General features: G+C 29.9%; 1 protein-coding gene across 1 annotated transcript; it reads left to right on the top strand.

Annotated features, from left to right (window-relative positions):
• Positions 1-7,711: 7,711 nt before the first annotated feature.
• LOC106410700 (protein NRT1/ PTR FAMILY 3.1) lies at positions 7,712-13,058 on the top strand. Its single transcript, XM_013851263.3, has 5 exons — positions 7,712-7,916; positions 8,011-8,228; positions 8,427-8,662; positions 10,502-10,825; positions 12,064-13,058. The coding sequence occupies exons 1-5, from the start codon at positions 7,814-7,816 to the stop codon at positions 12,971-12,973; spliced, it is 1,791 nt and encodes a 596-aa protein (XP_013706717.1). The 5' UTR covers positions 7,712-7,813; the 3' UTR covers positions 12,974-13,058.
• Positions 13,059-18,686: the final 5,628 nt, after the last annotated feature.

Here is an 18,686-nt window from a genome sequence, read left to right as displayed (position 1 = left end):
TATATTTGAAGTGAAAAGTTATATCCCTCTATTTTCTCCTCTGTAATAGAATAACTCTATTATTGAATTATTGAGTAAATAATTGGAGCAAAAGTTACTCTATAATAGAGTTACTCTATAATAGAGTTACTCTATTTTAGTAGAAATTATAGAGGAAAAATAGGTTTGGATTTTAAATCTAACTCTATAATAGAGTTAATATAAAGAGAATTATAGAGTACAATTGGAGATACCTTTAGAACTATTTAGAAATTCACTAGAACTCCATTCGACACTTGAAAACTATGGATTGGTTGAATTTTTACTTTATAGTTAACTTTTAGTTATCTAATTATAATTTATTAAAAAATATTTTTTTTTGTTTAAGGAACTTTTTAGTGTTCTCATTGATAACATTGTTCTAGCAGTAATATCGCAATAGCAAAATGGGGAACACGATATGTTTTGGCATTGATTACGTTTTCAATATGTTGCATTGGTTGATCCGATCGATCTTGGGAAAATCGAACTAATTGCTATAGATTGCACTGATTACCATATTATATACTCCGAGTTTGAATACATTCTCACTAATATCAGGCGGTAACCATAAACTATCATTTAAACTGTGAGTACATATTATCTTCACTTTTTTATTTTATTTTTTACTTCAAATCATTTGGGTATCAATTACCAATCGAGGAGACACAATCTTTATCGAACTTCCCGTTTGAAATGCAATTTGTGTAGAAATATTTCTTGTAGGTAATATTTCATACATCTTAACAAAGAATTTGCCTCAATCATATGTTGCTTGTGGTTTTCCTCGTTGGTTGTCTTCCTTTTTGGGTTAAGGATTCCACAAGCCTTTATTCCTTTTTGGTGGAAATTGATTGTAGTGAATTCCTTTGGTATAGGGTTGTAATGGTTTCGCTGTTTTAAATCATGAATGGAAGTGTTCTTTAGTGTGAAAAAAAAAAACAAAGAATGCCAATGATTTGTTCGATGCAGCACTTTAGTTATGTTAACTTCTTTTCATATTTGCCACCATATGCACTATATTGTTCTATGTAAAAATCATAACGTCAAAAAGATAAAAAAAAACTTTTTTTTAGAATAAAAAGGAAAAAAAAAATTAAACTAAATTAAACTAAATCCACCAAAGATAAAAACATTTTCTATGGCAATTGGTGACTGGATGTATAGCAGTCAAGAAGAATTTGCAAGCGCGAGAGATACAAGGGGACATATGTTGTGCAAGATGCAGAGCTCATGAGGAATCGATAAACCATGTGTTTTTTGAATGTCCTCCAACACTTCAGGTTTGGGATCTCTCACAGATACCATCAAATCCAACTCTTTTCCCATTAATCATCTCTTCTAGAGAGTTTTCTCGCAGATGGATGATCATCAGTTTGCATGGATACTATGGTACATTTGGAAAGGAAAGAATAATAAAGTCTTTAGTAATCTGGACATTGATCCTAGGGAAACACTCAAATTGGCAGAAACAAAATCAACACTTTGGGCTAATGCACATATATTGAACGAACAGAGGACAAGACCACACGTAGAGATTACGACCCTACCGTCAATTCCAGGAAGATGGTGTTTCACAGATGGTTCCTGGAAAGAGAATGATACCTTCTCCGGACAAGGTTGGCTCAATACTTTAGAAGGATTTGATGGGCTGATGGGGCGAGGAATGTTCGGGCTAGTCTCTCTCCTCTTCATGCGGAGAAGGAAGCGCAACTCTGGCAAATGGAATGTATGAGGAACTTACGTCAGTTTGAGGTCACGTTTGCAACGGATTATTCTCAATTGGTGAAGATAGTTTCGGAACCAGAAGAATTGTCAGCTTTTGCAAGTTATTTGGAAGATATTAAAATCCTGAAAGAAAGTTTCCTCCGATCAAAGATCATCTATGTACCAAGGACGCAAAATTCAAAGGCGGACAGCTTAGCACGCAGTATAAGAAAGCAACCGTCTTTTGTCGTTCACATGGATGCAAATCTTCCGATTTGATTCACATAATCAATATGAGTCTGTATAAGTTGATGACAAAAAAAAAAAAAAACTAAACTCAGCTATTGCAACAAACAGTTGTGAATGCTCTATAAAACATGTTATAAAACATTTAAAACACTGTTTTAAAACATATTCAAAAGAAACATCAAAATTCCAAATATAAAGTTTTACATGTTTCAAAACTTTACAATAAAATTTTAAATACGAAGTTCAACTGCTCAAAAGTTCATATTTAAAGTTCATATTGTTAAATCTTTACTGTTGTCTTTCAGTTAATTTTGCTAACTTTCATAATTATAATTTTAATCTTATACAAAATAAAAAATATATTAAATAACAATAAATCAAACTATTATACAAAACAATATTACCGTAAAAATTAATAAAAAATACAAAAGGACAAAATACAAATAAATTTACATGAAAACAAATATTACATCAATTAACAAAAAAATACAATTTTCAATAAATTTAGCTTTATTATGGAAATAATTGGAAGGACAATTCTATATTTTATTTTCTTACGATTTTTATTAATTAAAATTAATTATAATATTTTATTGTGTTCTATAATTATATAAGTTTTTTGATATCTATTCTTTTATCAGTAAGAAAGATTATAGTATAAAATATAAAAACTAAAGTTATGTTTAAAGTTTTTTTTGGAGAGAAACACTTTGAATTTGGAGATACTTTTATGTAAAAATGAAAACCAGAAATGTAATATGTATATGTAATTTTTAGTTGATTAGACATATTTTTAACATACAGTTGTGCCTTTTTTTTAAAGACAGTTTTGCCTTTCTTTTTCCCATATTAAGCGTCTATATATAGTTGACAACAAAAATCATCTACATTTTTTCCGACGAGCATCTACATAAAATTCAAATTAACTATGGTTAGACACATATATAATATGTTTTTAGCACAACATATATAGCAGTTTAGACTGATGAAAATCACAAAAAGGATTGTGATGATTAATTAGTAAAATAACTAAACTTTGACATCATTTTTGGAATACGAGGACGAAGTCATGACAAACCACAAAACGTGAAAAATGTACGTATATAAGACGAACATAAGAGCATCAGAATCAGTTTGCTCTATACACATGCTCTCAGATAATAATATTTAGTTGATTATATTTATTTTTATTAAGAGAGCAGGTGTCAGAGCACACTGATGTTGATGCTCTTATCAGTCATGCATTGTTTATAAACTGTTTCTAGTTGAAAAATACAAATTCACCCTATAAAAAGCAAACTTGTTCCTTTCCAATTCAACGACTCCATGATTAATAAAAAAGATAAAGCATCGTGATGTCAGAATGATATAACAATTTAATACACATATCGCGAGTACGCTTTACGATCACTTAATTGTATTCGCTGTAATTTGTAATCATTCATGAAGAGATATTTTTGGAATGAAAGGAGAAAGAAAAGTCCTATATAAGTGAAAGTCATTGGGTGGCAGTCACTGGCACTAGAGTGGGTTTGGCTGTGCAAAAAGGTTTAGAGAGTCCCCACAATGTTTGTGATATTATCTGATTCCCAACTCTACTCTCTTGCAGTCCCTTTCTAACGCATGCGAAAACACTTCAACACAGACACTAGCACTCAAATTAAAACCATTTAATATCTTTAAGAACTGGAGTATTCAATTTTATCTGTTATTGATCTATCGCTAAAGATGTGAAAACAAATAAAAAAAAGAAGCAGATACGTATTAACTTATGTGTTCACTAACATTGTATTGTTAGGTCTATACACAAAAGAGAACAGTATTATTACTAAAAAATAAAACAAACTGTACAAAATTGAGAAAAGGTGTCTAAAAGAAGATGTAAGAACAGATTACACAACAATATGACATCCATCAAACCTCGTTAGAAAATCATGGATCTTACTTTTTATCATTTTTTTTTTGTCAAAACTTTTTATCACGTTTAATTTCTAGAAAGTTTACGTGTATAGTTAACACTTCTCGGTAAAGTACTAAAGTCCATTAGGTTTTGATAGTTAGGGTTGATCCACTTTTAAAACCTAGTTAATGATGTTAAAAAAAACCTAGTTAACATCTCATGGTGAGTGTAACTCTCGAGTAACTTGACACCATTTTGACTAACCAAGTGAGAGTGTAAGAGTTCTTAATTAAAAATAGAGGGAGAGCGAATTTACACCATGTCTCTGGACCTTTTATCGCTAGGCGACCACCACCACTTGGTTTAAAGTCCATAGTTTCCATAGATTATGAAGACGCAAATTCACACCACTCTAAACAAGATCCAGTACTAGAATCATAAGAGAAGAATCCAACTAGGCAATAGAGAGATTGTCAATAAAAAAAAGAAGAATTAGACGACATGTACAAACAAGGAAACTTCAAGGACCAGGACTTAGAGGCGTGCAATGAAGTCCAAAGACATTAAAAAGTACTCAAGTTAGGCATGTGCCTAATGACACATGCACCAACGGTCGCATGACATCTTTTGAAGACAAACCAATCCCAAACAATATATTTAGTATCACTCAAGTCCAAAATGGCAAAGCATAAGGAGTGAGCTAGATATTTAAGCCGGCAATATACTTGCAATAAGCATAGGATCTCCGACGTTTATAACAAGTCCCTTTTCTTTCCAAGATTTATCATTTAGACAATAAATTTATCATTTGTATCTTTTCTTTTATGTGATGTGTATTTAGTTTCCTTTTCATTATTTTGAGACCCTAGATATTCAAAATTGAAGAGCTATTAATAAAAAAAACTCTGTATGTGATACTGTAAAGCACACCTTTCAAAATATCATCAATAAACTGAGATTTTCCTTTACTAAAAAAAAAAACAAAAACAGAATGAGATTTTTTCTTATCATGATATCTGAGCTTCTTATGTGGACCCCCTTGATTTTTTGAGTTCATAGCTTTATTAAAAGTTGTGTGGCATCTAGGGCTGAACAAAATATCCGGAATAGAAGAACCGACCCGAAACCTCCGAAAATCAGGGTCCCGAACCAGATCGGAACCGGGGTAAATAACCGAATGGGTCTTGAATTGATGTATCCAAAGAACCGGTACCCAACCCGATCCGAACCGAGAACCGAATGAGTATCCGAAGATATCTGAAATGTACATATATATTTACAAATATTATTTATAATTATATGTATAATTATTTTAATAATTTAAATTTAAATTATAAATTAAATATATTAGTTATTTTCAATACTTTTGTGTATTTTCGGATAAAATATGATAGTTTCGATAGAAATACTCAAACAAAACCGTATCTAATGAGTATTTTTGATTATTTTTTGGTACATTTGGGTAGTTTGGATACAAAATATCCGAATCGAATCGGGTAATATGATTACTTTGGGTACTATTATCCAAACCCGTTTCAGATACATTGGTTATTCGGTTATTTTTAGGTTCTTTTACATCAGAACCGAACCCACCCGGATCCGAGATGACCCGATTCGAACCCGACCCGAAATTTTGTAATACCCGAACATGGCCTAATTTCCAAATCCAAAAAATTCGATACCCAAAAGAACCGATCCGTACCTGAATGGGTACCCGAATGCCAAGTCCTAGTGGCATCTATCGATCTATTTAAGTTATTGACCAAGTCGTCTCGTCCATTTGGTTAAACCAACAAATATAAACGTTTGGCCAGTTCTTTGATCTCAATCAACTTATTCAACATCAATTTATCTTTCTGAATGAGTATTAAATACCATATATCTGCTACAAAGACTCCCTCAGAACTCGTAAGATCATAAATTTGACCTTATATAACAACTACTTGTAATTTTTATCCATAGTTGATACTTGTTCTCCACAATTACTAAAAGTAAAACAAAATTTTATAAACTTCCTCAAACTTTAGTCACTCCCACGTGATCAGTTGATCACCAACACATTGATCATGTTTTGTTCACGATAAACTAAGCACGTAGGCAGAAAAACTTAAGAAGATGCTAAAAGCCTAAAAGTACACTAGTTCATACGGTCATGGAATCAAACAACAGTTCATAAGAGAATTGTTATCTTGTGTATTGTTTTTATATATTTCAGGTTTTTGTCGAATAACTTAAGCTGGGACTAAACTAGGAATAATTTGCCAACTAGCCATATATATTGACTATGACAATTAATAAATAATATAGCCATGGTAAGTTGAAAATAAATAACAAACCATACACACAGTGTTCTAAAAGTTGGGCTATGCGGTGCCTAGGTGCAAACCATATTTTTTTGAACCATATTTTAAAAACTGATATAGGTATTCAAAAATCAATCTAAGCTCCAATATAATAAATAATTCCTTATAATACGTCTAACTGCTGCCTATTTGAAGATAGACGAAAATATCCCTTACTTTCCTTCAACATATTATATAACTTATAATACTATTTTGTAATATATAGAATAGAATACGTTTTTAAAAGTATGAATTTATTATATAAACATGCAAAGCTACTTGTCTATTTTTAAAAGATATGTGTATGTCTCTAAAATTCAAATAGTGATACATGTACAATAATGTAAGAACAAAAAAAAAAAAAGCTGTTGACAAGTAGACTATTCTATTAAATTCTCATAAATCGTATGAGATGTAAATTACACAGTGGAATTTGTCAAAAAGTTGTGTCACATAGCTGATAAAATAAAAAGGATAACCATACATGATCTAATCAACACAATAATATTTGGCAAACTAGTTTATGTGTGTTCAATAATTCATGTATGTTTTGTTGTATTGTCATTTGTGTAACAACGAAACTAATACGATAAGTTCAAAATGTAATATAATCATATATTGTGAGTGAAAAATAGTTAAAATATGCTTTTCTATAAATCATATAAAAATGTTATATGGATTGAATGTAAATTACAAATTTCAGAAAACCATCTTTTCACATTATCAAATAAGTAAATAGTATTTTACTCAAAACTTCGGTACTATATAATACATCATATTACTATACTATATGTTGTAGGTTTGTACAAACCATTGCATTCTTAATCATACTAAAAATTTTGAATTTTAAAATAGATGAATCAACTTTAGAATAAAAATACTAAACATTATATTCAAAAATATAAATCATAACAAAGAGTAAATGTTTCAGTTATATAAATAATAAAAATGTTGAAAGTATATAAAAATAAATGTGTTTTCTATAGAATATTACAAACATGTTATTATGTAGAATAAAACATGCATGTACATATTTATATTAGAAATATGTATTTTTTTTTGAAAAAATCAAATACTAAATGTTCAGAAGTTTTTCATGTTTTTGAGTAAGATCAAAATTATTTATAATAAAAATTTGAAGAACATATAAAGAAATAGAGGATTTGAAAATGGAAAAAAAAAGAAAACAAATAAATGAATAAAATGTGTGGTAGTAACTAATTTCAAATAGACGATTTTATCACTGACACATAAATATACATAATATCATACCTTATGCTGATTGATGGTCATTTACTTAAATAAGTTTTTCATGGTCATTTGTTATAATTTTCCACTAAACTATCGTTGAGTAACATGCCCTTTTTCAAAAAAAAACTATCGTTGAGTAACGCGCAAATATGGTTTAAGTCTGCTTGCGAATCAGTGGACGTCACCGTCGGCGTGTTCCTTTATAGACCTCATACGGACCAAGGCTAGTATAAAACACCCACTAATATATACACCAAAAAGCCTATAAATATTGCCATTTTCAACACTCACAAGTTATAACAAACAATAAACATAACTAATCATTACAAGCAAATATTCAACAAACATGGAAGAGCAGAGCAAGAACAAGATCAGTGAAGAAGAAAAACAACATCATGGGAAGCCAAGTCGAAGAAAGGGAGGGTTAATTACCATGCCCTTCATCTTCGGTATGAGACTAGAAACATTCTATACGATTATTATTTAGGTTTTGTGTAAAAAATATGAAGCTAATTATAACTAATATTTGATATGGATTATCAGCTAACGAGATGTGTGAGAAAATGGCGGTGGTTGGATTTCACTCAAACATGATAAGCTATCTAACGACACAGCTTCATCTTCCGTTAACCAAAGCAGCCAACACTCTCACTAACTTCGCTGGAACTTCGAGTCTCACTCCTCTCGTCGGTGCCTTTATCGCCGACTCCTTCGCTGGCCGCTTCTGGACCATCACTTTCGCTTCCATTATCTACCAAATCGTATGTTTATACATAAAGAATTTTTCAGTGACAAAATAAAATAAAATAAAGAACTTTTATCAACAAAATTATACTTAAACCATAGGAAACTCGGAATAAACCAAAGTTGAGTTCTTCTCGACGGTGTCTTAGTCAAATTTTCATTTTCTTTATCATAGTATTCTAACGAGAAGTTGTAAACCGAATAAAAACGTACAGGGGATGACATTGCTTACGATATCGGCAATAATACCGACGCTAAGGCCACCACCATGTAAAGGAGAAGAAGTTTGTGTAGTAGCAGACACAGCACAGTTGAGTGTTCTGTATATAGCTCTTCTTCTTGGAGCTATCGGGTCAGGTGGGATCCGACCCTGCGTTGTTGCGTTTGGTGCGGATCAGTTCGACGAGTCGGATCCAGAGCAAACCACCAAACCCTGGAACTACTTCAACTGGTAATTTATATTATTCACACCTTTTCTATTGCATATGTATATCAACAATTCCGAGTCCTTTCATAGAGATTGCATAGTGGTTTTTATTATTTGTTTAATTGGTCTTATAGATTATACAACATTGAAATATTTTTAGTATTAAAGATTTGTCTGTACCCTAAAAACTATATACATGACTTTCTAATGCTGCTATTAAGTTAAAAATGCAGGGTTTTTTTTTTTTTTTTGACAAAATGTGAATTCATTTCATAGAAATGGCTTTGAGATACAAAAGCTTGGATCTAAATCTGCTAGAACTAGCAAAGGCTACCTAAAGATCCCCCCCCAAAAAGATAAAAAAAGATCCTTAGATACATAGTTAGGCTTAATCTATGAAGACTAAGACTAAACATGGAGATTGGCACTCGAAGACCCAGAGGACACTTTAAAGCGGGAAACCTGCAAAAAAGATTAGAGGTCTAGGAAAAGTTCAGGAGCGGATGAGATCCCGAAAGGAATCAGAGGACGTGACAGGCGGAGGCGGTTAGGCGTCCCGGCCCCGGCTATCATTCCGTCAAGGGTCCACTCCGAACAAACCAGAAGATTGTAGAAGATGCGGCTGTTGATCCAATCCGACTAATGGAAAAGCAAGCGGTGAAGAAACGAGACTCGTGGACTGCAGGCGGTGGTTTAAACTCCTTACACCGGCCACAGCGTCGGAGAGATAGATGCTTTCCAATCGACAAAGAGGCAGGACACACTCCTCACAACCTTCCTGCGAGCGCTTGAAGAACCGGAGCAGGAGCTCCACACAAACAGAGCGACACGACTGACGAGAGGAACCTCACCGTACAAAGGAGAACGAAACTAAGCATGTCCTCAAAGCTCAGAGCCTCCGGAAGACGGCGAATGAGACATAACGGCAGAAGAGTGACGCCTAGATTTGCTGACTTCAGATCTAAAAACAGAGGTCCTCGGCGGCTGCCTCTGAAACCGCCTTTCTCAGAAGGAGATGAGAAACTCTGAACTAACCGGAAAGTAAACAAACGACAGCGGAGAAGAGCAGGACGAGCGGGAACAAGGAGGAGGCAGCGACGCTCCCAGACTGTCTCCGTCGGCTCCGAGAACCAGATCTACACAGATCTGTCTTCACCCGCCGTAGAACGTACCCTGTCCGGAACCCTCCACCTTAGACCAAAGAAGATACCTCGCTTTTGCTCCAGAGGAAACACAGACACCCGTGTGTTCAATTTTAGGTCCGCCAGAGGTCAACACCGGTGGAGATATAGAGCAAAACGCATATCGGATCTACTTGGAGAAGAGAGTGGAGCGTGTGAGGCGGGAACCTGCGCAAGAAGAAACAAGGGGGTGACCGGCGGTGAGAGGGCCACCGGCCACCGGACAAAAAACGAGATCTGGTTTTCTTGTGGAAAGAGTTTTAGAGAGAGGAAAGTTCCTGTTTTGTACTTAAATAGCAGGTATTAGCTATTTGGATTTAAGTCTTTTTGTGTAGGTTAAAGCTTTTCAAGGACGTGCAAATGTTTTGATGGAAGCTCAATAAGGAACAACTTTCTTATAGTTTTGTAAATGAAAATAAACTATTATACAACTATTAAAGTTTGGTAGATCGATTAAACTAAAGTAATAATTGTGTAAAGCGAATTTATGAACTATGATCCTGTGTGTGTTTTTTGCCAAATAAACTATTGTTAGCAAAAACAAACAAACTATGATCATGTGTTTGATGGAACTAGAAACCCATGTTTTAAATATTATCTAGCTAGTAATTTCCTTCTAGCTATCGTTGTTGTTGCTATAACCAGAAATAATGAAAATTTGTTGATGTAATCAAATTATTAGGTTCTACTTTATCATGGGTGCAGCGGTTTTAGTGGCGGTGACGGTTCTTGTGTACATCCAAGATAACGTTGGGTGGGGTGTAGGTTTGGGAATCCCAACACTGGCTATGTTCCTGTCTGTTATTGCTTTTGTGGGCGGTTTCAGGCTTTATCGTCACTTGCATCCATCGGGTAGTCCGTTTACCCGCTTGATCCAAGTAGCAGTTGCAGCGTTTCACAAAAGGAAACTGAGTATGGTTTCTGATCATACTCTTCTCTATTTCAACGATGAGATTGATGCTGCTATCTCCGTAGACGGTATACTCACACACACCAAACACATGAGGTAATAAAATCTATTGGGGACTCTTCTTCTTCAAATTCATATCGAAACTTCTGGTAATTAAGGCTTCGTGCACTACGATACATACCATGGTGATTTCGGAAGGACTAACATATAGTCGAATAATTTGATTATATTAGAGATAAGTGGCAAAATATTTTTACTATACAAATAGTACGATATTTTTTAATAGTGCTAACTTATTATAGGCCTTTTGAGTTTTGACTATCGTCATAGTTGATTTACTAATTTAATTTGTGTCAAGAACAAGAAAAAGTATACTATGATTCCTTTGAAATATAAAGTTTAAACTATTGAAATAAAAATATATATTTCAAGATTGAGTATTCATGTTACTAGTACATATATTCTAATAAATTATGAAAATTTTGAGATTAAATTTTTAATGATTTGTAATTTTTTTTGTAAAATCTATTATTGCCAATTTAAAGATTTTAAAGATTTATATTAAAATTTTAGTTATTATTCATTTTACAACCTTATTAAATTTTATTGTTACTGAAATGTAATTTTCATAATTTTACTCAAAAAATTAAAGTTAAAAAATTTCATATATATTCATAAAATTCTTGAGACCTGTGTCGAAAAACGTAAAAAGTATTTTATTTTCTCATATAAAAGAAAACCAGTAAAATTCAAATTGAAAATCATAAAAATGGCGGAAAAGTAATTTGAAACAACATTATCCAGAATCGTAAAAACTTATAAATCAAGACATAAATAAATCGATGTATTAAACAAAGATCATGAAACAATTGAAACAAAAATCAAGTAAAATTTTGAGGATGGGGAATTAGCATATTGTTTCGCTTTCTAAATAATATATATGTAATACTAATATACAACCTGATAGAAATATATGATACATATAACAAAAAATGTAAATAAAATCATTATTAACAGCATAAAAAGAACTAATTTAACATGAAATATTTATTTCTACGTAAAAAAGTTTCAGGATTTTCTCAGAAAATATATATATTATTTTGAAACAGTGATTCTTGACAAAAAAATAAAAAAAATATGCAAATCCATGATAATAGATAGCAATTAACAAAAAACAAAAATACTTAAAATAATTCATATAATATTTTTTAATTTTACTTAATTTTAATTATTAAAGCTCACACAAATTCTGGTTCTCATAATTTCTTCTAAAATTAATTCAAATCATTGCATTTGTCATAAGCCTACTAACATTTATGCTTTTATATTTATAGTTTCTTGGACAAAGCGGCGATAAAGACCGAGGAAGACAATTTGAAGTCGGGTCAAATCCCTAACCTATGGAGATTAAGCACAGTCCACCGAGTTGAAGAACTCAAATCAGTGATCCGGATGGGTCCAATTGGAGCCTCTGGGATCCTCCTATTCACAGCATATGCTCAACAAGGAACCTTCTCTCTTCAACAAGCTAAAACTATGAACCGACATCTAACCAAATCATTCCAAATTCCAGCCGGTTCAATGTCTGTCTTCACAACTGTTGCGATGCTCTGCACAATTGTCTTCTACGATCGCATCTTTGTAAAAATTGCCAGAAACTTCACTGGTCTCGAGCGAGGCATCACGTTCCTCCACAGAATGGGAATTGGATTCATTATCTCATTCATTGCAACCCTCGTTGCCGGGTTTGTTGAGATCAAACGAAAACAAGTCGCATTAGAGCATGGGCTTTTGGATAAACCACACACGGTGATTCCGATCTCATTTATGTGGTTGATTCCTCAGTATAGCCTCCACGGAATTGCTGAAGCTTTCATGTCAATAGGAAGTTTGGAGTTTTTCTATGACCAAGCGCCGGAGAGTATGAGGAGCACGGCGATGGCACTTTTCTGGATGTCAATTTCGATCGGAAACTATGCGAGTACTTTACTTGTGACTTTGGTTCATGCATTCAGTGCTAAACCGGATGGAAGAAATTGGTTGCCAGATAAAAATTTAAACCATGGGAGACTTGAGTATTTTTACTGGTTAATCACTTTGTTACAAGCTATTAATTTTGTGTATTATCTTTGGTGCACCAAGATTTACACATACAAGCCGGTTCAGGTGCATCATAGCAAGGAAGTCAATAGTCCCGTTAGTGGTGAGTTACAATTATCCAAAAAGAACTTAGTTGATGCATGAGCCTATATATTGAGTCTTGGGTATATAATAAAATCAATTGTAATATTTATAAAAATAATAAAAACTGAAAGAATGACTTTGGCCATTATTATTTTTAACAGTTTGTTTTATTTTACCTGGTTTAAAATATATTACATCATAAAAATAATAAATATAAATTAATAAAATAATGGTTTTTTCTTAGTACCAGAAACTAACCGAAGAAAACATAACCGATAACACATTATTAGTGTTTCTAAAGTAGCATTTTTGAACTAAAATAAAAATTAGGTGTTTGCATACCGAAAAATAGCAAACAAACTTCTAAACCTTTTATCATAATATTACAATATTAAGACATTTTAAATATTTGTTTTTCATTTGTTTTTATCGATTCTGTTCCGAATTAGCTTTTCTTAAGCTACTGTTGAATCAACTTGAATTGTAAAATACAAATCAGATAGATAGCCTTGACTTGATCGAGAGAATTAAATAGAACACCAAACACTAGATTTTAATCTAAAATTTAGTAATATAGTTGGAGATTAAAATAAAGTAGAACACCAAAATACTAGATTTGGTGTTATTTCAACACCAAATTTAATATTATGATTGGAGTTGTCTTAAAGGACATTAATCGTCCTTTGTCGTTCACATGGATGCGGAGTTACCGATCTGGTTTACAGAGTCAACATGAGTCTGTAAATGTTTTGCTGTCAAAAAATAAAATAAAGGACATTAATCCATCTTACATTTCATGTATGATAAGTATCCAACACTGGCAAATTCTTCTTACTGTTGTCCAACAATGACCATTTCGTTTAAATTGTCTAATTCAAAATCGTCGTTAAACTGTCTAAGCACAGTCAACGCTAGAGAGAACTTCTCTGATGATGTAGAAGAGCAACAGCTACCAAATGGTGGAAAGACTAAATAAGTTGGTTGGATTTTTTTTATTTTTTTGAATAAACCATAGTTTTCTATCATGCAAGAAACACCTATAAAACACATTATTTTGCTCTTTGATTGTATATAGAATGAAAATAACAAATTGCCATTGTTTGGTGTAAATATAATTAACCATTATTCTGTAGAAGTATTTGCCGATATATAAAATTAAAATTTTGGCCGTAATAATTTTTTAATTATTATAAAAAATTAAAAAGTAAATTCAGAACATTGAATAAAGTGTTCTTATGTTATATTTCATATTTAAAGTTTTGAACTCTTTTATTCTTTTTGCCAACAAAAAATAAACTACTTCCAAAAAGTAAAAAGACAACGATTCAGCAAATCAAATCGGTCGGGTAAAATCAACATAAACCATAGCTAAACATAAAATTTAAGATTCACGTGCAAGATTTTCTCTCATTTTTGTTGTTTTTGGAATATGTTCAATATTAAAGTTAGAGAAGAACTTCTTACATTGTCGAAATTCATCCACTAGAAATGAAAGTCTATCATGTTGTAGGTATAAACACTTTTTTTACTAGTTAAAAATAGTTTGTCGCAATACCATTTCCGTAAAATATATGACTTTCATGTATTTCATCGTCCAAATCAAGACTTTACATTATGTATGTAAAAGCAATAAACTTCTTTAGATGTTTATGGTCCTCACAATGTCCATCAGTGGAGCCGCCTAGAATGTAAAACCATGTTTAACCTGTAAAAATATCATGTTCTCTCCAAACATATCTTCTATTTGTTGGTTCGATTGAGTTTCAATTTTTTTTTTGAAAGAATGTTAAATTGAGTTTCATAATCATTTCGATATTTTGAATTTTCTATAAGGGTATAAAGGGTGACCAAAGAATGACGAGAAATAATGTATTTTTAAATGTTCCTAAATTTTTTTGTCATTTATAAAGAATAGTTTTTTTTTATCATTTTTTTACTGCGTAGAAATATACGATAATATGTTCCTTAATAAATATGATAAGGAATAAACGTTTTAGTCATTCCTAGAGTTTTATTTCTATACTAGATTTTGACCCGCCCTTGAAAGGGCGAGTATATTTTTTGTTTTAGTTATTTTTGAAAGTTTTAGTTTTAATAAGACCTTCACTAACTTTAAGTAAAATTACATTTAATAAATATTTTTTAATCGAATAACCTATTTAAAACCCGTTATACTAAATGAGTTTCATTTATATGAATATTTATTTCCATTAAAATTTCACGTAAACCCTATTAAATCCTATTTTTAACATCAAATGCTTTGTTAATTGATAAACTTAATGTCTGTGTAAAATATTTAAAATGTGAAAGAAAAATGTCTAGTCGAATAAATCTAATTTTTTGGCGGAGATGTAAGCTATGCTGTTGTAGTGTGATAATAATTTTTGAAAAAAATATATCAAATTTTATTATAATTATGAGGAATCTATTCTATTAAAACACCTGTGTGACCTATTGATAAAAGTTGGATCCAACAATTAATGGCAACAATACATGCATCCATCATTTTCGAGCATAACCACCCATTTATATAATTTTCCAACGTAACCACTATTCCTTAATAGCTTTAGTTTATCCTTCACACGGCTAACAAACTAAAGTAACCCCCACATCATAATCACAGCGATAATATAGGGAACCTCTATTTATATCTAATTTCCTTTTCTTACAATTTTTTTTCCTACTAATCGGGACCATTATTTACTATCAGTTAAATTAGCAACTAATATATTTTTCTGGACTTTAACACCATATTATCGATAGCTAATAATATGCAACCTTAATACCATAGTTAATAATCGATTGTATCTTAATAATATGGAGCATATCTATTTTTTTAATTATTTATCCAGTAAAACAAGAACATTCCAGGAATGAAATCAATTATTCTAAAATCAATTTCGAAATTTGGTCATCTAACTCTTTAATCCCGTAAAATATGCCCTCATATTTTCCAACAATTTTTTTAACTAAAAACTTTTTCCTTCCCCACAATCGTTTCTATCACCATCCTCTTATAAATATTGAAAGAACAGGGAAACAGTTACAAAACCCATTAAAATTGGGCCACAGATTTTGATTTTCATAACCCATTTATAATTTCTATACAAATTATTATGTGTAATATAATGTGTAATAATTATGTAATTATAATTATATACAAAATTAAGTAATTCCAATTTATGAAAAAAAAATTGCAGTTATTTAATCTGTCTGTTTAATTACTGATTTACTAGATGATGACCCGCACACTTGTGCGGACTAATATATATCCAAATAAATCAAATTTTAACATAATTTTTAATTTTGATTTGATTTTTTAAATTAATTTCAAATATTAAATTAAGTAGAAGATATAATTTACTTTATTTACTCCAACACAACATAGATAAAATGTTTTTGATACTTACAAAAAGTTTCATTTATTCTATCACCAAACCACACATATAAAAGTATCATCATTATAATAATATAATAAAATTTTATTAATACTGTAAACTAACATAAAAGATAAATCTATAAAACTTATCCCCTCTTCATAAAAAATTTATTCGCATTTTATATGAATTTCCTTTTATCGGAGTTTGTAGTGACACATATTAACAAAATCTACAACGATTAAAAACATATTTCTATTTAACTAAAATTTTATAAATTAAAAATAATAATTATATATGTCTAATAAAAGCTGTTTTGTAAAAAAAAATAACGGCAAAAGATTGCATTCTTTAGACTCATATTTTTGATTGGTAAGATAATTCGATGATATAAATTAGAAACAAATGTCATTTAAAAACAATTAATACAAACATCAACTGATTTTATATAACTAAAATAAACATAAGATGAAAACTATAAAATTATTTCTAAAATTTGATAATATTCGTTAATCATAATTATCCCTGAATATAATGTAAATATTTATTAAATAATCACTAAAAATGTTTTAAAACTAAAAATTTAAAAATTATTTATTAAAAATAATGACTCAGCCTAAATCATGAAATATGACAAATAAGTTTTTCAAATAATTAAATTATGAATTAAAATTATGGCAAAATATGGAAAAATCTCACTAAGAATTATTTTTAAATATATAAAATTATGAATTAAAATTACTAAGAATATGAAATATATATATATATATATATAATTTAAACTGTGGAGAGCATGACAAATAAAAAAAATATTAAAACATAAAGAATACGTAAATTTCTTAAAATTTTGAAAAATAATACAAATAAACAATAAAAAATGACAAATAATCAAAATTACCTAAAATTATGGAGAAGATGACAACTAAGCAAAATTACTTCTCAAATAATAGTATATATAATTAATCAACCTAAATCATGAAATATGACATTTAAGTTTTTCAAAATAATAAAACATAAAATATAATCAAAATATCTTAAAATCATAGAGAACATGATAATTTAAAAAAAAAAATATCACCTAAAATTATATATGTCAAATAAATAAATTTATCAAATATAATTATTAAAAATGTGACAAATAAATGAGTTAATTTAAATATGAAAAGCATAATAAAGAAGCAAAGTTAAAATTATCAAAACATAACAAATAAGTAAATTACCTAAAATTATGGTAAATAAGATACATAAGCAGTAAAAAATGACAAATAATCGAAATTACCTGAAATTATGGAAAATATGACAAGTAAGCTAAATCTCACATAGAATTATTTATTATAAATAAATAAAATTATGAATTAAAATTACTAAGAATATGAAATATATATATATATATATATAAAATTTAAACTGTGCAGAGCATGACAAATAAGAAAAAATTAAAATTATTAAAACATAAAGAATAAGTAAAGTTTCTAAAATTATGAAAAATAAGACAAATAAACAATAAACAATGATAAATAATCAAAATTACCTAAAATTTTGGAGAAGAGATAACTAAGCAAAATCACTTCTCAAATAATAGTATAGATTACTAAACAAAACTATATAAAGAGTTTGTTACGTTTAAAAAAATACTGTTTGAAAATTAAGTACCATATTAATGTGTTAAAAGACTATGGTGTATAGTTTAACAATATAATAAATTTAATACAACTCTTTTTTTTGTCAGCGAATTTAATAAAATTATCAAAATATTTTACTAATCATTTTAAAAAAAACGCAAAATATGATCACAAATAAAAACAAAAATATGATTACAAAAAAATACATATATGGTACCAAAAATACACACTTATATACTTATTAAACTTGATTTATCTAATATATTTACAAAATTTATCTGTTCTATTAAATTCATATCATACAAAAATATGATTATACAAACACACAAACATATAAATTAAATTAGGTAAAAAATTTAAAAACAAAAAATATACCCGCCCTCTCGAGGGCGGGTCAATATCTAGTAATTATTATATTATGTCAATAACGTAACGCTATACATAATTATATAAAATAATGTGTTATATTAATCAAATAAAAGGTTAAAATCAAAAAAAAAATTTTATTTAAACACCCAATAACAAAAAAAACAAAAATAATTGGTAACAAAAATGTCTTTTTAATGTGGAGAATTAGTTTTAACCTTTATAAGGGTTTATATTTTTATGGTACATGACCAATTGTATAAGGCTTTTTTCGTATCACACATTTGTTGCCATATATAAGGGTTTATATTTTTATTTAAACACCCAATAACAAAAAATACAAAAATATATTTTTATAATTTTTTGTTGCCATATACATAGTTCTTTAAAACATGACTTAAAGTGGTT

This window comes from Brassica napus, chromosome C6 (assembly GCF_020379485.1).
Source record: "Brassica napus cultivar Da-Ae chromosome C6, Da-Ae, whole genome shotgun sequence".
NCBI lineage: Eukaryota > Viridiplantae > Streptophyta > Magnoliopsida > Brassicales > Brassicaceae > Brassica > Brassica napus.
The sequence above is the reverse complement of the archived record's forward strand: the minus strand, read 5'-3'. Positions and strand labels throughout refer to the sequence as shown.